This window comes from Schistocerca gregaria, chromosome X, assembly GCF_023897955.1.
Source record: "Schistocerca gregaria isolate iqSchGreg1 chromosome X, iqSchGreg1.2, whole genome shotgun sequence".
NCBI lineage: Eukaryota > Metazoa > Arthropoda > Insecta > Orthoptera > Acrididae > Schistocerca > Schistocerca gregaria.
This window is the reverse complement of record NC_064931.1, coordinates 273,164,686-273,189,553: the sequence shown is the minus strand read 5'-3', so window position 1 is coordinate 273,189,553 and position 24,868 is coordinate 273,164,686. Positions and strand designations below refer to the sequence as shown.

Sequence of the window (24,868 nt, the reverse complement as noted above, 5' to 3'; positions counted from 1 at the left end):
ATGGAGTGTACAGAGACAGCTGCCCATGCAGCTTCAGCACGATACCACAGTTCGTCAAGAGCAGTGACTGGCGTATTGTGACGAGCCAATTGCTCGGCCACCTTTGAACAGACGTTTTCAATTGGTGAGGGATCTGGAGAATGTGCCGGCTAGTGCAGCAGTCGAACATTTTCTGTATCCAGAAAGGGGTCGAATGAAGGGTATAGCCACGGGTCGTAACACATCTGAAATGTAACGTCCACTGTTCAAAGTGCCGTCAATGCGAACAAGAGGTGACCGAAACGTGTAACCAATGACACTCCATACCATCACGCAGGGTGATACGCCAGTATGGCGATGACGAACACACGCTTCCAATGTGGGTTCACCGCGATGTCACCAAACACGGATGCGACCATCATGATGCTGTAAACAGAACCTGGATTCATCCGAAGAAATGTTTTGCCATTCGTTCACCCAGGTTCGTCGTTGAGTACACCATTACAGGCGCTTCTGTCTGTGATGCAGCGTCAAGGGTAACCGCAGCCATGGTCTCCGAGCTGATAGTCCATGCTGCTGCAAACGTCGTCGAACTGTCAGTGCAAATGGTTGTTGTCTTGCAAACGTTCCCATCTGTTGACTTAGGGATGGAGATGTTGCTGCACGATCCGTTACAGCCATGCGGATAAGATGCTTGTCATCTCGACTGCTAGGGATACGAGGGCGTTGGGATGCAACACGGCGTTCCGTATTACCCTCCTGAACCCACCGATTCCGTATTCTGCTAACAGTCATTGGATCTCGACCAACACGAGCAGCAATGTCGCGATACGATAAACCGCAATCGCGATAGGCTACAATCCGACCTTAATCAAAGTCGCAAACGTGATGGTACGCATTTCTCCTCCTTACACGAAGCATCACAACAACGTTTCACCAGGCAACGCCGGTCAACTGCTGTTTGTGTATGAGAAATTGGTTGGAAACTTTCCTCATGTCAGCACGTTGTAGGTGTCGCCACCGGTGCCAGCCTCGTGTGAATGCTCTGAAAAGCATATCACAGCATCTTCTTCCTGACGGTCAAATTTCGCGTCTGTAGCACGCTACTTTCGTGGTGTAGCAATTTTAATGGCCAGTATTGTAACTTTCATCCTTAAGTTTTGCACACCATTGTATGTGGCCTACCCTGAACATGTGTACTGCCAATAAATGTACCAGTGTAAATAATTACAGTTATGTGAAAGTAGAATACCACAAGGTACAAGTCTACTGTGAAAGCTAGTACGTAAATACCGTTCTACCTATTACATTTAGTGTAGTCTCAAAAACTGAAGCAGATGTATTTCTCTGTCAGCAGGGCGTCCTACAGGATGACACTTGGGCCATTAAAATAAAGAAAACGTTACTGAAACTGGTGGGCAGTGTTCGTCTGGCGGGAGAGAGTGGACAGATTGCGATGGCAGCCCCACGTGATTGGCCCCAGCATCTGCCGCCAGCTGAGGCCACAGAACGTAAGGTAAGTGCTGCGAGATGCCTGGAGAACTGACCACAAAGCTTCTGTTGGAACAGAAGGCAACACTCGGTATGTTTTCCCCGTCTTTAATTAGTGACTTAGTTCAAATCCATTCACTTATATTTCAAGTGTGAATCAAATATACCTACAAATAGCTACCACCAGTCCCACAAATACTTACTTCATTTAATAGTTTGGAGCCATTCCTGATATATGTTTTTCGGATGTGTGCAGGGATGTTTTCATTGCGATATAATGGTTTCAATGAACATATTCCGCATATTATATCTAAGTTTTAGGTAAACGCATTTCTTATGCTAGTAAAAGTAAATTCAAAGCAAATCAGCAACTTACGCAGAATCAAAGCATGATAAATGATTCGGAACTGCCCATCAAGGACATATTGTTGAAGATTTTTCTGTGGTAGAATGTTCCTAGGCTTTACCTGTGGTAACATTGTACATTATGAAGCTTGAGACATAGAAAATGAATCTCTACTGGTATATCGTGGATATGGGATAGCGGCTGGTCAGATATTTACCAAAGAAAAATCACCATACAGCCTTATGTTTCCAGGAGTTTTTTTTAACACAACCAGTTTTGGTATCTCATCATCTTCAGATCCCTATGCACGACGAGTGCAGTGGATCAGATACGTCGATACATACAACACTGGAGCCACCAATACGTGGATCCCTTGAATTTCTTGTGGAGTGTGTACTTCGAATACTTAACAAAAGCACAGAGTTGGGGGAAGGAGGAGGAAAAGGGCTAATAGAAAAATGGAGTAAATACATACCAAGGCAATGACAGTTACTCAGCTGGTCATCTATAAAATCGACTAGTTAATAAAGCGTATATTGCAGGCTTGGTCGAAATGCTCTTAAGTTATGGTGACAATCACAAAAATGATTGAAGAGCAGCAGAACAGTTCCCTAGCAGACGCTGTCCAGCTTGACCCACCTCAGTTAAGACGCGAAGTGCATCACGTATTCTTGTGCGTCAGCAGCCCTGTGAGTTAACGTGTCACAACGCTGTACCCTGCTCGCAGGTTCTAATCCTGTCACGGGCACGGATGTTAGTACTAGTCTGACCTTGTTTATAACGTAGTTTCGACATACCACGAGTGACTATTTTATTCAGAACTTATTTTGCAGAAAATCGGGAGAGGTGGTTAAAAATATCGGTATAAGGCCCTAAAAATCAGGACCTCAAGAAAACCTAATTTTTCAGATATTAAATTAATATATTTGCTTAATTTTTATTTGAAAAATTAGTATAGTAGTACAACAACCGAATAAATAATTTGCTATTCATCTATACTGGATCACAAATGTAGCTTGATGACGTTGTAGTCAAAACTTCTAAGACCTTTAAAAATTAATCAATAAGGCTTTTAATACATTTTAAATAATCTTTTGAAATGTGTAATCTACAGCCAGTACTATAAACATGAACCAAATTAATGGTATCTTTATCATTTAGGAATATGATGTCTGTCGTCTACAGTTGTTCTAGTCTTCTACTAGCTACTTCATACTTTCATATATCCCATTCTTTTACACAGCCCTTACAAGGTTTTCATTTCTTAAGGTTTATTTCTAAAATTCTGAACAACTAATTTCAAAGTTTATTATTATGTCAGTTAGTTCTCCATTGTCAAACAGTTACGAACTGTGAACCATGTTAATGAATCCCGAGAAAAATCTGTCGCTACACGGAAACCATAAATGAAAATAATTTGAGCAGATTACTGAAGCTCTGATTTTTGAAATTACTCTATTATTTCTCAATAGGTCTCATGCCTTTACTCATCGTCCTCAGCAAGTGCCTCAATGTAACACATTTCGGCATAAAACTCGTCTATTTCAAAGTATTGGGAGATATCTAAAGTATAAATGTTTGAAACAGCTGCCTAATTTACTGCAGCACTTTCTAGAGGAAAGGACCTAAACAGAACAATTTTTCTGCTACGGAACTCACATTGCGTTTCGTTTTATTAGTATGTGCTTTTATACCAAAGCAAGAAACAAATTTTACCACTGTAACTGTTTTCGAAAAGTACAATTTGGTCATGCACTGAGGCATCTCTTTAGTTGATGGGCTGATCGTGAACTCTTGGCGCACCATATTCAAAGGTTACCGCCAAAATCTAATTTTGGAGGTTTTACGTACTTGAACATACACTATGTGATCAAAAGTATCCGGACACCCCAAAAAACATAGGTTTTCATATTAGGTGCAAATGTGCTGCCACCTACTGCCAGGTACTCCATATCAGCGATTTCGGTAGTCATTAGACATCGTGAGAGAGCACAATGGGGCGTTCCGCGGAACTCAACTGATTTCCAACGTGGTCAGTTGATGGGGTGTCGTCATACGCATGTACGCGAGGTTTCCACGCTCCTAAACATCGCTGGGTACAATGTTTCCGATGTGATAGTGAAGTGGAAACGTGAAGGGCCGACATCGTCTATTGACTGACAGACCGCCGACAGTTGAAGAGGGTCGTAATGTGTCATAGGCAGACATCTATCCAGACCATCACCTAGTAATTCCAAACTGCATCAGGATCCACTGCAAGTACTATGCCATTTAGGCAGGAGGTGAGAAAACTTGGATTTAATGGTCGAGCGGCTGCTCATAAGTCACACATCACGCCGATAAATGCCAAGCGACGCCTCGCTTGGTGTAGGAGCCTAAACATTAGATGATTGAACAGTGCAAAAACGTTGTATGGAGTGACGAATCACTGTACACAACTTGGCGATCCGAAGGCAGGATGTGGGTATGGTGAATGCCCGGTGAACTAATCTGCCAGCGTGTGTAGTGCCAATAGTAAAATTCGTAGGCGGTGGTGTTCCGTTGTGGTCGTGTTTCCCATGGAGGTGGCTTGCACCCCATGTTGATTTTCACAGCGCAGGCCTGCACTGATGTTTCAAGTACCTTCTTGCTTCCTGCTGTTAAAGAGCAATTCTGGGATGTTGATAGCATCTTTCAATACGATCGAACACCTGTTCAAAGGCACGGCCTGTGGCGGAGTGGTTACACGACAGTAAGATCCCTTATAACACCTTTGGGATGTTTTGGAACGCCGAATTCGTGCCATTCCTCACTGACCGACATGGATACCTCTCCTTCGTGCAGCACTCCGTGAAGAATGGGCTTCCATTGCCCAAGATACCTTCCAGCACCTGATTGAACGTATGCCTGCGAGAGTGGAAGCTGTCATCAAGGCTATGGGTTGCCAACATCACACTGAATTCCAGAATTACCGATGGAGGGCGCCACGAGCTTGTAAGTCATTTTCAGCCAGGTGTCCGGATACTTTTGATCGCATATTGTAAGTATATTTGGAATTGGTAGCAATACCCAAAATCGGGATACTGGTAGAACTATGTACAGGTTACATGTGACCTCTAGTGACAACCCTAAAGTCGGGACATTCCGCGAAAATTGGAATCTTTGACAACGTTATTCCCTGGACACTTTTTTCTAGGCTATAATAAATGACAAATATCTTTAACGGGTCAGAAATAGCTTGATTAAAATCCTGGTCAACTGACACTACAAACTGATTTTAAGATGCTTCTATTGCTCCCAGGTGTCCAGCCGATTGCAATCATTACGAAACACGATTTTCGACAGTCTGCCTTACCTTCCTCTTCAGGTGATACGTTTAGAATGAGGGCCTTAGCTAAATTGCACCTCCTTTATACTCTCACCACTCCCTGTCTTTCCACAATTACTCTGCTGAAAGCTGCGTAGGGTGGAGTGTTAGAGGGACGCAAACGCCGAATGCTGGACGCGAACTCAGGTACCTCAGTGCTTCTGCCGCCCCCGTCGTTTGCGGAAGTCTGCCTTGGCCGGCGTTGTGACTTCAGGTGGCTGAGCGCTGGGTCCCACGCTTTACTGACAAGGGGATCATTATACCTGTTAATGACTGATTTTGGTGAGTCTTAGGTGTGTTGTACTGGGGCTTGTCTTAATTGACCACCCTCGCTTACGAGAAAATCCATGTTGAAGTCTTATGCTTACCTCCTATACCCGCTGTGTTTGTCTTGTTCCGATAAGAGGGTGTGTAACACAGCGGCTAGGTTCACTATTACCTCGCTGGCGGTACCAGTTCAGATTGTTCCGGTGTACTTTTCTTTACAATACTGATTCTTCGTGAGGATAAACTGATCAGATAGTTCACAATCAAATGTTTGAAGATAAAAGAAAAGCATACACCTGCAAAGTAAAAATCATCCCACCAAATGTACTCCATCAACCCTGTGAAACTGATTTTTACATTCAAAACAATGACGACTCGCTGAGGACTAATAGAGAAATTGCTTCCAGGAAAGATTCCATAAAAATACGTTCTTTAATTCTGCATCTGTGTAGTGCATATGCTTTCAGAATAATGATAAAATAAACGTGGATCATATCGAAGTTGATGAAAGAAAGAACACTCTTTTTGAATTGAAACAAACTGTTTTCTCCGGTATCGCTTGCGAAAAATCCATGTGTCTGAAAGATAGCAACTGTTAGTAAATGTGCGTGGTGGTCGACACTTTCGTTTTGTTTGCTTACCATTTGATTCAAAATGGCTCAGAGCACTATGGGACTTAACATCTATGGTCATTAGTCCCCTATAACTTAGAACTACTTAAACCTAACTAACCGAAGGACATCACACAACACCCAGCCATCACGAGGCAGAGAAAATCCCTGACCCCGCCGGGAATCGAACCCGGCTTTCCATTTGAAATTCTGTCCTAGCACAGAACGCTATGCAAGCGACACCCTGGAATACAATTCTGTAATCTATTCTGTAACAAGCGGAATATTTATTTGAAGAAAGTTTGCTGGAATGAATAATTTATTAATGAAAATGCTACGACGAAAATACTATTTTCCAATAATTTTGCAGTATATATACTATTAAATATTCTGTACGATGAAACTGAGAAAGTACACGGCCAGAGCTGCTGCGCTATACTCGCTTGGTCGAAACATGACCAACGCTACACGTATAGCAGGTACTCATAAAACGACATGGATTTCTTCGGGAACTAGGCGCCGTCGTATAAAAATGCGTTAGCTCGGTAATCAGGATAAGCCCATTAACAGCATACTTAATTCATCAAAATCTGGGACTAATCGATCTGATGGTCCCATTGTGAGAATGGAGTCAGTCTATCTATGGAACAGACGATCGCCCACTAGTATATCAACAGCCTTCTTCAGAACACAGCCGCAAAACGAAAATGTCTCTGTTAGCGCCTTAATTTATTAATATTCCATTGCGTTTCCTGTAGTCATGCAGTGTTCCTGTAGTCATGCAATGTTGCGCAAGCGCAGATTTTGTTGGTTGGTTGAGTTCGACGTCTCTGCAGTGCTAGCGCATTTCTCAACTGTCCGTGCAGTTGTCCGATGTATGCCTTACTGAATTTGCATAGAATACGATACATGGTCGATTTACGTAGCCCTAAATCATCCTTCACCGTGTCTAATAATGCGTGCGCTTTCCGTGGTGGACTAAAAACCCAGTTAATGTTTCGTCGAACCAATATATGGCCAATTTTTTCGTTACCTTGCAGGCATGAGACAGATACACCGTTGTCCCAGCCTCCCTGTCGTGTTCTATTTGCCGGTACATTTTGCCTGAAAGCACTTCAAATTTATGCGTCTGTGCAGTGTTGTGACGTTGGAAAAATTCCTGAAGCTTTTCACTCCCCCGTGGCCAAATCAAAAATGCGCCCTGAACATACACTATTGGCCATTAAAATTGCTACACAACGAAGATGACGTGCTACAGACGCGAAATTTAACCGACAGGAAGAAGATGCTGTGATACGCTTTTCAGAGCATTCACACAAGGCTGACGCCGGTGGCGACACCTGCAACGTGCTGACATGAGGAAAGTTTCCAACCAATTTCTCATACACAAACAGCAGTTGACCGGCGTTGCCTGGTGAAACGTTGTTGTGACGCCTCGTGTAAGGGGGAGAAATGCGTACCATCACGTTTCCGACTTCGATAAAGGTCAGATTGTAGCCTATCACGATTGGGGTTTATCGTATCGCGTCATTGCTGCTCGCGTTAGTCGAGATCCAATGAATGTTAGCAGGATATGGACTCTGTGGGTTCGGGAGGGTAATACGGAACGCCGTGCTGGATCCCAACGCCCTCGTATCCCTAGCAGTCGAGATGACAGGCATCTTATCCGCATGGCTGTAACGGATCGTGCAGCAACATCTCGATCCCTGAGTCAACAGATGGGAACGTTTGCAAGACGACAACCATTTGCACGAACAGTTCGACGACGTTTGCAGCACCATGGAGTATCAGCTGGGAGACCATGGCCTCGAACACCCTTGACGCTGCATCACAGACAGGAGCGCATGCGATGGTGTACTCAACGAGGAACCTGGGTACACGAATGGCAAAACGTCATTTTTTTGGATGAATCCAGGTTCGGTTTACAGCATCAAAATGGTCGATCCGTGTTTGGTGACATCGCGGTGAACCCACATTGGAAGCGTGTATTCGTCATCGCCATACTGGCGTATCACCCTGCGTGATGGTATGGAGTGCCATTGGTTACACGTTTCGGTCACTTTGAACTGTGGACGTTACATTTCAGATGTGTTGCGCCCCGTGGCTCTACCCTTCACTCGATCCCTGCGAAACCCTACATTTAAGCAGGATAATGCACGACCGCATGTTGCAGGTCCTGTACAGGCCTTTCTGGATACAGAAAATGTTCGACTGCTGCCCTAGCCAGCACATTCTCCAGATCTCTCACGAATTGAAAACGTCTGGTATTATCTACTGTTGATGAACTGTGGTATCGTGTTGAAGCTGCATGGGCAACTGTACCTGTACACGCCATCCAAGCTCTGTTTGACTCAATGCCCAGGCGTATCAAGGCCGTTATTACGGCCAGAGGTGGTTGTTCTGGGTACTGATTTCTTGGGATCTATGCACCCAAATTGCGTGAAAATGTAATCACATGTCAGTTCTCGTATAATATATTTGTCCAATGAATACCCGTTTATCATCTGCATTTTTTCTTGGTGTAGCAATTGTAATGGCCAGTAGTGTATTTGGAAAAGCATGTTGGCTTCAGTACAACTTTTTACAGAGCTTTCTCTTAGAAATCTGCCATGACTAAATTTTCCACAACCAGTAACAAAGTGCACACCATGGCGACGTCATATATTTTTTCATAAGTCATAATCGAAGGGAGGGAATGTATATGTGAGGACGAATTCTAGGAGGTTGATCATTGTGGGTTTAATTTTCTCCCTGACCTGCTTGAAGGAATCAACAAGTGGCACTAGACAGAAGAGGGAGACCACATCAAAACTTATCATAAGGTTCTAGTGACCAAGGCGCAGTTCATGTGTCCACTGAATGAAATGTATATATGCAGATTGAAGCAATGAATGAAAATTTGTACTAAGGCCGGGATTTTCACTCATTGCTTCAGTCTACATATATAAAACATAGATGATTGGGACTTGAAAAGGCCTCTGGAACCATATAGTTTAATTGAGAAATATACAAAGTTCGTGGGTTGCTGGCATTTACCAACGTAGGGCGTCAATACTGCCGTTAGATTTTTGGCCAGCTAGTATGTAGGTGCATCTATGTTGCTTACAATAGGCCGTAGAGGAATGCATTGTTCATGAATTTCTAGTAAGCCATAGATCCTTGGCAGTGAGGCAGCTTGTGGTCGAAGTTTTTGATGATTTTCTTCGGCAGGGACTGGCGTAGAGGCACGCTGTCCTCCTCTTTACTCTGTCAATCGAATCTCCTTTCAATTTCCTTTATGATAAATCATCGAGTAAGCTGCACATTTTGTGACTACTCTGATAAGGGAAGTAGTGCAGTGGCATTTCCTTTGTCTGCAGGTAAACTGACTGTTCTAGGATCGTTCCGTAGTTCTTGAATGAGAACTTTACCACCTGCAGGCTGTTTGTCTTGAGTGGAACAGCTCTGGTGAGCACGCGGCACGTTTCCCGACGTACCTTCTCCACGTCGTCGCTTGACAGGATGGAAGTTATTTGTGATTAAACCTGCAACAGGTGTAGGAGTCGATGTTGGTGCAAAATAAACCCTTTCCTAGAACTAATTTCGCCACGTCATCGATATTTCCCCTTGAGATTAAGACTCGTCGTTTGTCTTCTTGTTACCAGATGTTCGAAATTGGAGAATAATTTTGTTGTAGAACTACATCGAAACAGATCTGCCTGAGCCCAAGAGACGATCCACTCCCAAGCAATAGATGAGAGTAAACAAACCACTTTTAAGTGGACAACGAGTAGGTCCTTAGGTGTTGTCCAGACGTCGAGGTGTGCACCGAATCCTTTCCCTTCAAAGGGCCGGACATGCTCTTCTTGCTATCGCTTGTGGGGCCATAGTATTTGTGTGATGGGCAATGCTCGTGAATGCTAGTATTGTGCCATGGTCACCGCACCTCATCAAAAAAGCGCGAGAGCTGAGACTGCACTCTCCCCAGTGGCGGAGCTTACCCAGCTTATTAAGTCCATGATACATCTACTTCCAGTTGAGTGCATTGATGTGTGGTCCTAAGATTTCCCGGCGAATCTACTGTTTGTAATGCTTTCGGGTAGCCATCCGGGTGTAGTCTTCTATGTAGCACGATATTTCGACAGTGTAACTTTCCATTATTTTAAGGGGAAGCCTGTGGAAATAGCGCCTTCTCTACACAGTCTCTCTCTTATATTCACAAGGACTCCACACACGAGTGACGGATCGCAGGGTTCCCACGTATCATAGATCGCATGTGTGTGGGCAAATCACAGCGATCGCTGATCGCATGGAACACTCAGACAATCTGATAGATTGCACATGCGATTAGTACATGTAAATGGCTACCTGGCTGGCTGACAGCAATGTGTGACAATATGGGTGCCTGACTACAAATTGTTTGTCTAGCTGTTTACGCGTGGTTGCGTAGTTTCGCTTCGATTTCTTCACGCTGAGTAGGAACTCTAAAATTTATTGTTGTTCAGAGATCACAAACCACTTTGAGAAAAGACTTTAACGCCAGGGTGGTCATTTATATTAAGATGTAGTAAAATAAACCTCTGATTTTGCTGTGATTGGCATTTTGAAACTTATACTGTAGCAAATTGAAGTTTATAGTGATAGTCAAGATACACTGAGCTCCATCTCACGATTTTGAGCTATGAAACAATTACAAGCATCATTGAAGTTTTCAACTGCATAAACATTATGACATACAGTTATGTTAAGTAGACATTTCAATTTAAATGTTCTAGGAAAATCTAATATACAGCTATACTCAAGACCCTGTCATGTAATATAACCAAACTCCCCCTCACAAAATTTATAACATCAGTCTCGGTAACCAGCAGTGCTGCTCTTGACAACATTTCTATAGACACTCCACTATGGTAAAAAAAATTATAAATATTTGCAGTTGAACTGAAACACCAATGAATGATAAAGGCACTGAGGACTAATAAACGAACTGTATAAGCTCACTGGAAAGACGTAAACAACCCACCTAGCGTCAGTGAAATGGAATACATTCTGTAAAGCTAGCGACAGTTCCCAAGAAAAAGTTTCGAAAAAATAAGTTAAAATTTAATAATTTACTTTTTGCAAACATTCCTGGGGATACGGAGGTGAACTGCAACTACATCTAAACAAAAGTTCTTTTCCATAGCAGAACTTCACATCGGCAGTCGTAGTACTGGTTGAAATTGCTTCGCATATCACCTGTGTATGGCGAGCGACAGACTGCAGGAGCATCAAATATCACACGTCACGGATCGCTGGGATCCGTCGCTCGAGTGTGTGTGTGTCCGCAGCTCGTGGTCTAGTGGCTAGCGTTGCTGCCTCTGGATCACGGGGTCCCAGCTTCGATTCCCGGCCGGATTGGGGATTTATTCTGCCCAGGGACTGGGTGTTTATGTTGGCATCCTCATCATTCGTGATAGTGGCTAGATTGGACTGCGTATAACATTGGAGTGTGAAAAGATTGGGACTTTGTTCGGGCGCTGATGATGACCGCGCTGTTGAGTGCCCCACAAACCAAACAGAATCATAGTGTGTGGCCCGTTATCGCTCGCCACCTCTTCCCTCACTGTGCGGCCAGACGTCGCATCAACTGGAGTGGTGGCGGGACGTGATCGCCGAATGTTGGTTGCGAACTCGTTCCTCAGAGCATCTACCGCCACAGTGCGGAAGTCGCTCTTGGCCGATGTTATGACTTCAGTTGGCTGAGTTCTGGGTCACAAGCTTTACTGGGAGTGAAGCCATTGTGTCTGTTGATCAAGCCGTCGGCCACTCGTATTTAAAGATACTATTCCGGACTCCATTCGTACAATTAGATTTCATTTTTGAAAAAAAATTTAACCAAATCAGCAGAAATGTATTGTTGCAGGATCATGGTATGTGGCAGCTTTACAATTTCCTCATAAGACGTACACAGAAAGAAAAGATGCAAGAAGACGCACAAGACGTGGCAGACGCTCCGGACGTTCCGCAGTCATCAAAGGTCAGTCAACACATATGCAGCAAATGTGGTAAATTGTGCATGCCATTACTACATCTTGTTAATCCGAAATACCATGCATTTTCCATTGCGTCTGATATTAATTTTTCATGAGAAATTCTAATAGCATCAACAGATGCTTTAAACAACATAAATGAGTTTCTACAAATCGAGACACATTTAATTTCACAAAAAGTTAATTTACGTACAACAAACTAAATAATGCAAATGACTAAAGTAATACATGGACAGCTTCTAGCGAATAAGACAGTGATCCAAATTGTTGGGTGTACATTTTAATGAAACTTGTTCAGAAAAAAACAAGCACATTATGAAGCTTCATTCCTCCTCTTTGCACCATAACACACTGAGAATTGTAATTTTTTAAAGTTTTACTCCAGATACAGCCAAGTAGTAGATGCCAGATCAGCCAGTCAAGTAAGCCATTGGGCAGTTATGTTAATATTACGTCAAAACACTCTGACCAGATGGAGTTTGCGACACCGGTCACTGCTGAAGTGTAGGAAACAACTTACGCCACAACACAGCGTGACTGAGTGAAGTAACGTATGGTAACCCAGAGAGCACCTTCATGATACCGAGAAACCCACACATTGCAAAATTAATCTGGTGGCCTGTTCTGCTGACTGTCTCGTAGAGTTCCAGCACGAGGCGCGCCATACTTGTGGTGTGGCGGTTGCGGGACTTGAGAAACTTCACGTATAAAGGGAGCTGGTGTGCGGCCAGCCTCCGCCCTCTGAGGGACTTCGGCCGACTGACGGCAAGTTGCCTAAGTCCCGACGGGGGTAGGCACGCCCTCGCGCCCATCTAGACATCACCAGCCACCATCATAGTGTACCACAGGGGGAGGGGGGACTGGCCGATTTATTGCTGCTCAGCAACAGGACATCCAGTGTCGGCCAATGCACCCAAGCGCACGACACGGGAGGAGCAAGTACGCGCGTGGTGCATAGCCAGGGAAACTCCGGAGAGCCTGAGTGAGCAGAACTCTGGGGCCCACATGACGAGGGGACAGCTGCCACTGGCGACCCAGAGCAACGGACGTCACAGTCACAATCTGGGCATCAGCGCATTCCGCAATCGGCTACGTTTGCACGCACGCAATATGGCCCTGAGGCTGGCTGGAGAGGCTGCTTGACACTGTCAACAAAAAAATGGTTCAAATGGCTCTGAACACTATGGGATTAACATCTGAGATCATCTGTCCCCTAGAACTTAGAATGACTTAAACCTAACTAACCTAAGGGCATCACACACATCCATGCCCGAGGCAGGATTCGAACCTTCGACCGTAGCGGTGGCGCCACTGTCAACACTACCACTGATTCACAGCACGCACCAGTGTAAATCTTTCCTCTTACTCGACATTTCTCTCACCCATCCTGACTTGTAGTGGCTCGAAATAGGCCAGGTCACAACTGGCCAGTAAGTGGTTGTTACACTTCCCGACATGACGTGATGTCGAGAAATGTTCATCCAACATTCATACGCAGTGGTTTGGTGAAGGAAGTGATTGTGGGTAGACACTCAAACGATGTGTAGGATTGAGTACTTTCGTAATTATGTACGAGAGGTGATACTAGTCATATCTCCACTTCAGCAGTATCGGCTCAGCACAGTGGGGTGCCATGCGTCTCACTTTGTTTGATTCTGTACGTGTTATCAGGCTTTAGACTTAATTTGTGAGTACCGAGTAGATTTTTTTTAAGGATATGAATGTTATGAAGCCACCTGAACCCGCGGGCTTACCATTGTTTAAGGGTAATGGTAGACCCGATAATCTAGTACCGGTAAGGTGTCAGTTTTGAAATTTTACAGGACACGAATTGCCGTGCACTAAGGTTGTATCAGCCACATATTTTACTTGAAGATAAGTTGGTCGCGAGGCCTGCGATTGCTCAGACTGTACATGGGCGATGATACGTCGGCAAAGTAATTTATAAAGTGTCGAAAGTATTGAGGCATAAGTTAATAAGAAGGGTAACAGGTAAAGTACGTAAAACTATAGACATGCTGCTGCTGCTGCTGCTGCTGCTGCTGCTGCTACTGCTGCTGCTGCTACTACTACTACTACTACTACTACTACTACTACTACTACTACTGAGTGTTGCTGCTCTAACAGAGGAAGTTCGTGTGTTAACAAATGAAAATTCTCACCAGAATGAGGAGCATGATGAACTCCTTCATAGATAAGTGGCTTTGGGAGCTGCTCAGATTCAATCACATTCTGAGTCGGGGGACCATACGGCAGAGATAGAGGTAGCTCAGTCATCTGATCCACCTGCAGACCCTCTTACCAGTCCCTTTTCGGGTAAAGCAACACAAGATGTGTCGTTATTCATTACTGATGTTACAGTTACTGCTGCAACGAGCGGTTGGTCTTACAAGTAACCCTTCGTTTGCTAATTTGCGTTTAACAGGGGAAGCCAAGATATATGTGATATGCCAGAAGGGCGTCTGTAAACCACAGTTGTTTCAGCAGTTGGCCATTAGACTACGCCAGCGTTTCTAAAAACGAAATAGCACGTGATTTTTCCGCGTGAAGCTCAGTACTTTGCCTCTGAAACGTAATGACTCAGTGGAAGTATTTTCAAACAGGATTCGCAAAGTCAATGCGCAGACGTATGGACGTACCCAGAATGCGGAGACCAATAAGGTGTTACTGCAGGAAGCAGAACACAGAGCGACAGATGTCTTGTTGCGTGGAATACCCGCGGAAATTTCACGAAAAGTTCGCATCGACAATCCTAATGGTTTAACAGCAGCTATTAGAATAACAGGGCAATTGGAGGAGATAATTTTGACACGAAGCAACGGACAGATCACTGTGTGCTCGTTTCGGAGGTCAAACGTTACATATGTGGACGCAAAGTGCAAATGCAGGAACAGTGTATGCAACCAGTGTTACTCGTGTGTGGAGGTAGGCCACCGAGCATCGAGTTGTTGGAATAGCAAGAATGGGAAGCACAGTCAGGATAAGCGGCCGTTAAACTCGAACGGAAATGCTTCGGCCATCGGAAAGCGGCATCGATAGATCGTAACACCGCGGAAAGTAGTGCACAGACGGAATGCAGCTTAGTGAGTGGCGTTGAACAGAGGTTTCTTTTGAACACGGGGCGGCACGTGTCCGTTATGTGTGGAACTGATGAGCAGGAGAAGACTTCGGCCACCACAATGGAAGCTAGGGCGGGATGGCGATAATAGTGTTCAGTCGTTTGGTATGACTAGTTGTTTACTATGGGGAAAACTAAGTTTACGGAGCGTATGGAAGTTTTGCCATATGTTGTGAAGTATAATCAGTGATCCTCTGACTAGATATGTTTCGACAAACGTCGTACTAGGTTTGATATTTGGCAACTCACGGTTGAGTTCAGTAGTGCTTTGTTTCGCTTGGGTGACACAGTTACGTCGGAAAGCATTTCTGCCTCCCAGATGCACTCACTGGTACGACTGTTATTACATTGACGCGAAATAGGTTTTATTGGCCAGATGGGTCACTGCGGGTCTTATCCACCAACAGCTAAAATTATATTAATACTATCCACAAACCTGAATTTATGCGTTCATAAGACAAATTTATCGCATCACAGCCAGGGAAAATTCCAGTGGAGCAGATAGTGCATGATTTTCATAATTATCAAGAAAATCGTCAACACAAGATTATAGTGACAAGCATTTGAAGTACCATTTGCGGCGTGATTCTCTTATGTATACATATTTTATTTCTGTAATAAATGCAGATGTGCAGAGTCTATGAATCCGCCGGCGCTTCAGTTGCCGGTCGTGTCATTAGCCGACTTGAGCCAATGGAACAAAAAATGGCTCTGAGCACTATGGGACTAAACTTCTGAGGTCATCAGTCCCCTAGAACTTGGAACTACTTAAACCTAACTAACCTAAGGATATCACACACATCCATGGCCGAGGAAGGATTCGAACCTGCGACCGTAGCGGTCTCTCGGTTCCGGATTGTAGCGTCTAGAACCGCTCGGCCACCCCGGCCGGCTCCGATGGAACAGTTGATGGAGGTAAACCCATTGTATTTTAGTAGTATAAGCCCTAGATTAATGACTGTATTGTAATACGTTTATGGAAACCGTACTTCAAGCGCATGTAGTAGTGAATAAGTCAAAAATCCATGTAGGACGCGTTATGGTTATGTCTTGGGGAGCTAAAGGGGAGACTACTTTTGGAACATTCGGGGCGAATCTTTCAAAGAGGGTTGACATTCTGCGCCCTGGAAAAGTTCGGTGCGCAAACTGTAAATTTTTGAAGTGTCATTCTATCCACGGCCAGCCAGTAGAGGTCAGTTCGACTGATGTGCTAAGCAAGTAAGCCACAGGGCAGTATTGTTGACATGACGTCAAACAATCCAGCCAGACAGGGTTTGCGACACCAGTCACGACCGAAGCATGTGAACAGTTAACGCTGCAACACGGTGTGACTGAAAGTAAAGTAACATTTTGTAATCCGGATTACCAAGAAACTCATGTTACAACTTTAACCACGCCTAGCAATCTGTGCTCAGAGCAGAGCGAACTAGGAAAAGCTGTCAGACTGAGTAATATGACGAGCCCCCCCCCCCCCCTCCCCCGTGCTGGTAGAGCTGTAATGGCTTAGGGACTCAAGGCATTGTCGCGCTGCCATTCTGTCTATACTTCGTATCAGAGAGAACGACTGGCTTTAGAGTTTCGCAGAAACTACGCTTAACATTTCGTGACGAATATCGTCTGTCTGTCTCTGTCTGTCTGTCTGTCTGTCTCTGTCTGTCTGTCTGCTGACTGACTCGTCGAGACCCGGCACGAGACGCGCCGTGCCTGTTCATCAAATTGCTCTAAGAACTATGGGGCTTAACATCTGAGGTCATCAGTCCCCTAGACTTAGAACTAGTTAAACCTAACTAACGTAAGGACATCACGCACATCCATGCCAGAGACAGCATTCGTACCTGCGACCCTAGCAGCCGCGTGGTTCCGGACTGAAGCGCCTAGAACCGGCCGTGTCTGTGGTCTGGCGGCTGTTGCAGGACTTGAACTTCACAGATACAGGCAGCTGGGTTCTGGCCAGCCTCCGCCCTCTGAAGGAATTTCGGCCGACGGACTGCAGCTCGGCAGCAGGACATCTAGCGTCGGCTAACGCTCCCAAGCACATGACCTAGAGACCGCAAGTACACGCGGGAAGTGCATAACCAGGAAAACTCTGGAGAGCCCACTGGCGATACACACGACGCCGCGACAGCTGCCACCCGCCACCCAGAACAACGAACGTCACAGGCACCATGGGGGCATTAGCGCATTCCTACGGTCGACTTCGCTTTTACGCACGCTATTTGGAGTTCAGGCTTACGGGGATGTTGAACAAAGCTGCTTGAATGAACACTTATCGTTATTGCCTCTGTTTCACTGCACGCACAGTCGTAAATCTGGCCTCTCCCTCGACATTTCTCTCACCCATCCTGATGCGTAGCGATCTGGAACAGGCCTGCTCGTTATTACTCTAACGCATATTTGCACTTGATTATGTCTTATGATGTACTGTGGAGCAATTTATCAGCAATGAAAAGCATGCATTCTGTACAGAAACAAATACTAAAAATGCGATGCTCGGTCTGTCGTCTGAATAAAATTACTGTCTTTCAGTACCGCATATTATCACTGCTTGACACACAGATACAACACTAAAAGCAAAGAAAAACGGCTACTTCCATTAACACTAAATCAGTCGCAACATACAGCCATCAATCTAACCAATAACATAAAATTTCTAAAAGATGACTAAATACAATTTGAATGTAAACTGTAGTATTTCCTTCTGCAGCAGTAATTCAAATCTGAAGACACATTTATATTTAAAAACTGTTAGCATTTATGGCACAGAAAAATGTTACTTGGGCGGTTAAATTCGTATATTTTTCGTTATTACTATAGATAGTTAAAAATTCTTTATTTTTTACTAAATTGTTCTTTGGCGTTTCTATTTCATTTTTACGTAGGGTATTTGAATTGATAAGTGTACCTTACAGATTGTTTCCATTGACACTGTAATCTAGCGTGTTAAATGACGGCTATCGCAGGTTAGGTTAGGTAAGGTTAGCGTTGTTTAACGTCCCGTCGACAACGAGGTCATTAGAGACGGAGCCCAAGCTCGGGTTAGGGAAGGATGGGGAAGGAAATCGGCTGTGCCCTTTCAAAGGAACCATCCCGGCATTTGCCTGAAACGATTTAGGGAAATCACGGAAAACCTAAATCAGGATGGCTGGAGACGGGATTGAACCGTCGTCCTCCCGAATGCGAGTCCAGTGTGCTAACCACTGCGCCACCTCGCTCGGTACAGCCATCGTAGTGTAGGTGAAGAGTACATCCTTGTTTTCAAAGTTATGAAATGATAAGCTAGACTTTAGAATATCACGTGAAGTGTTTTTCTGTTGAGGAAAAGTCTGTAGGCCTGAGATGATATTCTCGAGTGAGGTGGCGCAGTGCTGGATCAGCTCCTTCTTCTACAGATGAGTTACTGCCCAGTCGATAATTACATTTATGCCAATGGAAATTTAGTTCCCTGCTTTCTTTTCAAAACGTATAAGGGGCTCAATCATCTCTGGGAAAGCTTCAGCTCGTCTTTCCGTAAGAGGTATACATAAGCCTTTGTTTTTCGCAACTACAAACAAGATATGTTATCTCTCAACATCTTGCTCTGTCAAGGTTAATATTTGTTACCATTTTCAACTCTGATAGGATCGAAAATAGGAATAATTCTTCCAAAACCTATTTATCTAATAACGCTAGACGTCTTTCGTCACCCTGAAATATTGAAATATGGGTATATCTGGAACAAAAACATACGAACAGTGGGAGAAAAGCATTAAATCTCTGAGAATCAACCGCTAAACAAACTGTATTGCTGAAAATTAGTGTCTGACTACTTCCCCAAGGTGCTCTAGTGCTGTTTTGTTGATTGATTTCCTACGCAAACAAATGAATGTATGACATATATTCCTGCCAAAAGCAATCTGTTAATACTAACGACGCCAATAACTAACACGCAGGTCCCTCTTCGTACCTGTCAATGTAGGACACAGCTCTTGCATTAAATAACACTAAAACTAGACAACCATTGAGATATGGATGTTGCTCATGAAGTTATGATTATCACTTTGCACAAATCAAGTCGCGACCATGCAGTTCCGCACTTTATTTCCAGATATTCGTTTTCTTCATACCCCATAGAGTGTTAAACAAAGCAAATGATATCTTTCACTGGGACTTGATGTTACAGTCAGATGAAGTATCTGCTAACCTAGAACGGCGGGGAAAGGCTGGAGGGGTTGCAGCATGTCCCCTATACAGATAATAGAATTTACACAGAAGCATTTGTTCTTGCGTCCAAAGGAGCCACACTCCCCCAAAGAAATTGGCGATAAGGTTTACTATTGTGATGTCAGTCCTCAAATACTACAGGCTATGCACTGCTTAAAGTGCCTCTGTCTTCACTCGTCTTGATATGGCAATGACTCCACTTCACTTACGGCAGTTGAGGATGCACACAGCATCACAATACCCCCCCCCCCCCCCCCCCCCCCCGCCGCCCCCCGCCCAAGGAGGCTCGCCACTCTTCGGTGGGTTCGTGCTTGGCTACCACGGGCCCCAACTTTTGCAGCATTTTTTTTTCCCCTTCGGTGCTGCATGTCTTTCCTCTGGCTATTCCTTATCCCCTCCCTTGAGGAACATGTTCGGGATGTTACTGCGAATGATCTGCATTGTCTGTCGCGGACGTAAGAACAGTCTCACCTTTGTTTTTCGCTCCCTTTTCCTTTCTTTGTTTCTCTTCTCTTCTCGTTCCTCCGCTTCGGCGGTTGAGGTTCCTCTTTTTCCTCCCTGTGGACTCCTGAAGGTCGGTCCACTCGTCTGACGTGTAACAGATGACTGGGTAACGCGTAATTCCCAGCCCCGGGTGACAGGTAGGGTTCGCACGTAAACCCCTGATGCACGCCAGGCCAAGGGAGTGGTGATTGCCGGAGCTGGAACCTTCCCAAATTGCCGATTGGTCCCTCTGTCAGGTGTTCGGAAGGTGTGACCTGAGGTGTGAACAATCACCGAATGGGGCTGCGCCCCCTTGTGATGGGCACCTATCTGGAAGGAGCGCGCCATCGGAGACACTGGCAATCATGAGGGATTTTCTCGCAATGAGTCAGTCATCTGCCCAATCAACGACTACGAAAGGTAAACGTAATGAGGCTAATGATTCAAAGACCCTTCCCATTGCACCACGGTTCGTCGTGGTCTCACATACTGGAGATGGTCAGTCCTTCACCATGGTAAATCCGTTTATTATTCAGAAAGATGTTGATGCAGTTGCTGGCTCTGTGAAATCCTGCTCTTGTTAGAGAATGACACTTTGCTTTTGGTGAGCACTTCCGATCCTCAAACACAGCAACTACTTGCTGCCTCGCTTCTCCATGGCTATTCTGTTTGTGTTGAGGCACATAGAACTTTGAATTCTTCCCATGGTGTAATTTACACCAGGCGGCTAGATGGTCTAATAGAGGCCGAAATCCAATCTTACCACTCTGATCAGGGTGTCTTTGCTGTTCATTGTGTAATGAGAAAGGCAGATTCCTTCTTAGTGCTCACTAACACCCTCTTTCTCGCGTTTGGTACAGTGGTACTTCTATCCAAGATCAAAGCAGGGTATGAAATGATTACAGTCTGGCCATACATACCGAAACTGATGAGCTGCTACCAGTGTCGTCGTTTCAACGGCACTAGAACGTCTTGTCGACACCCAGCCAAATGTGTAACCTGTGGTAGAGATGTGCACGAGGGCAATGGTCCGCCTCCTCTTCCCAGCTGTATCAACGGCAATGACGGCCATGCTGCCTCCTATTGTGTTTGTCTTGCGTATTTTGATGAGTGGGCTGTCCAAGGGATCCTGGTGAAGGAAAAAGTGCCTTACCCAGTCGCTCGCAAGTTACTGGCTAGTCGCAAACCCTGCATTCTCCTGTCTAGCACCTGTAATTCTCTTCTTGTTACCCCTCGCTCCATGACGGACATGGCCATGCAGACACACGACCTCCAATTCATATCTGTGGTTGTGAAATCACCCAGTGACAAAGTAGCATGACCATCCCCCAATCCAGCTGTGCAACAAGCTGTCAAACACTCTCCTCAAGGGGCGAAGCGACCAGCTACACAACTGGTAGGCCAGAAAGGACAGGAGTAGTACTCCCATGAAGACTTCCTCCATCCCTCCACCAAACACCACCCAGGTCTTCCTCTAACTTGAAAAGCTTGTAGTAGTCCACCAAAGGCAAATGATGTTCTCCTCCGCCAAGTCGAAGATCTTCTTTGATGGTGTCGCCATGTAATACCTTAGCCTGGCGAGCCTTCGTGTCATGGGTGCGCACCACAAACCGTTTTCCAGTGTTGGACTATACAGACTGACCACACGAGCAAGCTGATGCTTCTGTGAACCCCATGGAGCACGATCCTCCTCCTTCTGTGTCCTGTAGTAGCGACTCTTCACCACCAGTCACGCAGCAGCCGCCGAGGTGTCACCCCCCCCCCCCCCCCCCCTACAGTTCTTCCTCATCATGACTCTCCTCCAATGGAAAGTTGGTGGCTTTTGGTCCCGCAAAGAGGATTTATGTCTGCTTTTAGTATCGTAGCGTCCTCTTGTACTCAGCTTTCAGGAAACGAATTTGCGCTGTCACGACCACTTTGAGCTTACACATTTTTTACCAATTCGTTTTGACCTTCCCCCTGAGGTCGGCATTCCATGTTACGGGGACGTCATGCTGCTCATATGGGGTGACATTCATAGTCAACTCGTCTCCCAGACTACCCATCCTCAAGCTGTTGGAGTTCGCCTTTTCCTTCCCCACCTGACTTTTTCCTCTGTAATATTTGTGTCCCTCTGTCATTCGATGTCACTAGGGCAGACTTCCTTCAGCTTATTGGGCAGCTACCTCCCCGAATTTTGATTTTGCTACTCGGTGTCTTCAGGGTGCATCATCCCCTTCGAGGTTCTTCCAGGACCTGTCGGAGAGGTGCCCTGTTGGCTGACCTCCTTCACCAACTTAACCGCTTCTGCCTTAACACTGGAGCGCTCAATTTCTTTTTGACTCCCCAAACACCTATTCCCACTGGGACCTATCCTTCTGCACTGTCTAGTTTGCCTATCATCTTGAGTGGTCCGTTTTTTCTGACACCTACCCCAGCGACCATTTCCTGTGTGCTATCCGTTTGCTGACACCTATCCCATCCATGTGCACGCGCAAATGGCAGCTTACTAAGGCTGACAGGCAGCTTTACTCCTCCCTGACGACCTTAGACGAACAAGATTTCCCCAGTTCTGATGAGTAGATGGAATATCTCACAAACGTTATCCTTACTGATGCAGAACATTCCATTACTCGCACTTCCTCTTTACCATGTCGTGTCCCAGTCCCTTGGTGGACTGAGGTATGCCACGACGCAATTCGCGCAAGGAGACGTGCTCTCCACGTTTTAACCGTCATCCTACGATGGAAATCTGCATTCATTATAAACATATGCATGCAAAGTATCGTCGCGTTCCTCGGGATAACAGAAGAGCTACCTGGATTTCATTCACTAGTTCTTTTGACAGTTCCGCCACTTCCTCTGTTGTGTGGGTCATCCTCCGATGGCTCTCTGGGACCCAGATCCATTCCCCAGTTTCCGGCCTGACAGTAGCAGACAATGTCATCGGGGACCCTATTGCTATCTCCAACACCTTGGGCCGCCATTTTGCGTAAATTTCGAGCTCTTCCCACTGTCACCCTTCCTTCCTCCATCGGAAACGAGCGGCAGAGACTCGGGCGATACCCTTCTCTTCTCTGAATCGTGAGTGCTACAATGCCGCATTTACTGTGAGGGAGCTAGGTCATGCTCTGTTCTTCCCGATCCTCCACCCCAGGGCCAGACGCCATCCACATGTTGCAGCACCTTTCTCTTTTGGGCAAGCACTTCCAGCCTATCACGTACAACTGCATCTGGGCAGAGGGCACGTTTCCCGGACGCTGGCGTGAAGCCACTGTCATACCCAGACCTAAGGCCGGTAAGAACAAGAACCTTCCTTCTAGGTACCACCCCATCTCTCTTACCAGACGCGTTTGCAAGGTGATGGAACGTATGATTCATGCCCAGCTGGTATGGTGCCTTTGAGTCTCGGGATTGACTGACGAATGGCAGCGTTCTGCAGTTGACCATCTGGTTACCTTGTCCACCCATGTGACGGTTTTCTGCGGAAATCCCAGATTGGCGTGTTTTTCGATCTGGAAAAGGCCTACGACACCTGCTGGAGGACTGGTATCCTTCATACTCCTTACATGTGGGTCTTCCATGGCTGCTTGCCCCGTGTCCTTCAGGCAGAGTTCTCAAGATGCGTGTGGGTTCTGCCATGTCGGACACCTTTATCCAGCCCCCAGGGGGTCCTCAACTCTTTTGTGGATACGTGCGTGGCGAGCACAGGGCTCCGAGCCTTTGCAGCCTTCTTTCTCTCCAGGGCTGCATTTCCTTTCCTTTCCCCTCCCCTCCTTTCCCCTCCTTGCTCCTCTCCCCTCGCCCTCTCCTCTCCCTGTTGGTGTCCTTGCTTATGTTGGCCCCCGCTATCCTCTTGGTTCTGTTGGTTTTACAATTCGGCTTTGTTGCATAATCATCTCCTTTTGGCATTCCTTGGTCCCCCTCTGGGGTTTGACCTCCATTACAAAATTTATCCGCCGTAATGTGAGCGATTTGGGGAAGAGCACCTTACCTAGTGTCTCCGACGTGTGCCCTCCTAGTACATTCCACTTTTCTTTCACGTCATTGTCTGATACTAGGGTGCATAGCCAGCATGGTAGCCAGCCCGTGTGGTGGGGTCGCTACGTACCCTTTTGGTTGAGCCCCCTGAACACACAGGGATCACACTTCTGATACCTGAGGTGTGACCACCTCATGCATGCCTTGGAGTGGTTGCTCGTCATCCTGGAGCATCGGAACTTCCAGAAATGGCCGCCGTGCCAGATGGCCCTTGCTGTGGCTGGGTGGCACCCGTGAGGAGAGCCCCTGATTGGAGTGGGTGGTATCGGGGTGGACGCTATGCAAATAAAACGCATAAAGGTCCAGAACTCTGGCCGTTCTGCGGCTGTGTCTCTGCGTGGAACTGATTCCTCAAGTGCTGCTTCTCTTGCCCTTCGGCCTTCCCTTCCATGGCTACCCCTTGGGGAGAAGGTCAGGCCCGTTGGCTAGGGGCGAAACCATTCCCCCATTATCTAGTTTGCACCAGGACTGATGGAGATACTTTCACCAATACCAAACCTTTATTCTTTGTTCAACACATTGAGAAGTTTGGCGAAGTGGACTCCCTGAGCAAGATGCGGTAGGGTTCGCTGCTGATCAAAACTGCTTCAGCTGCCCAATCTGCGGCCCTTCGTGCCTGTAACCATCTTGGCACAATTCCTGTGTCCATTACCCCCCACTAGTCTCTAAATATGGTTCAAGGTGAGATTTTTCACAGGGACCTCATCCTTCAAACTGATGAGGAACTTCTGGACAATCTCAGATGGCGGGGTGTCCACTTTGTTTGGTGTGTTCAGAAGGGTCCTAAAGACAATCGCATTGATACTGGTGCCTTTATCCTGGCCTTTGAAGGGGATACCCTCCCTGGGAAAGTAAATATTATGGTTTATTCATGTGATGTGAAGCCGTACATCCCACCTCCTATGGGGTGTTTTAAGTGCTTGTGTTTTGGACACATCTTCCCGCTGTCCGCAGGCCCATCCCTGTGGTGACTGCGAACGTCCACTCCATGAGGGA

At 45.9% G+C, this 24,868-nt stretch overlaps 1 protein-coding gene across 1 annotated transcript in view; it reads left to right on the top strand.

Moving 5' to 3' along the window:
* Positions 1 to 24,868, top strand: part of LOC126298813 (uncharacterized) — a 56,255-nt gene that overhangs the window by 13,313 nt on the left and 18,074 nt on the right. Inside the window, exons 3-4 of the mRNA XM_049990278.1 lie at positions 1,337 to 1,495; positions 11,925 to 12,038. Coding sequence (XP_049846235.1) covers positions 1,337 to 1,495; positions 11,925 to 12,038 — 273 coding nt within the window. The remainder of the gene's footprint in view (positions 1 to 1,336; positions 1,496 to 11,924; positions 12,039 to 24,868) is intronic.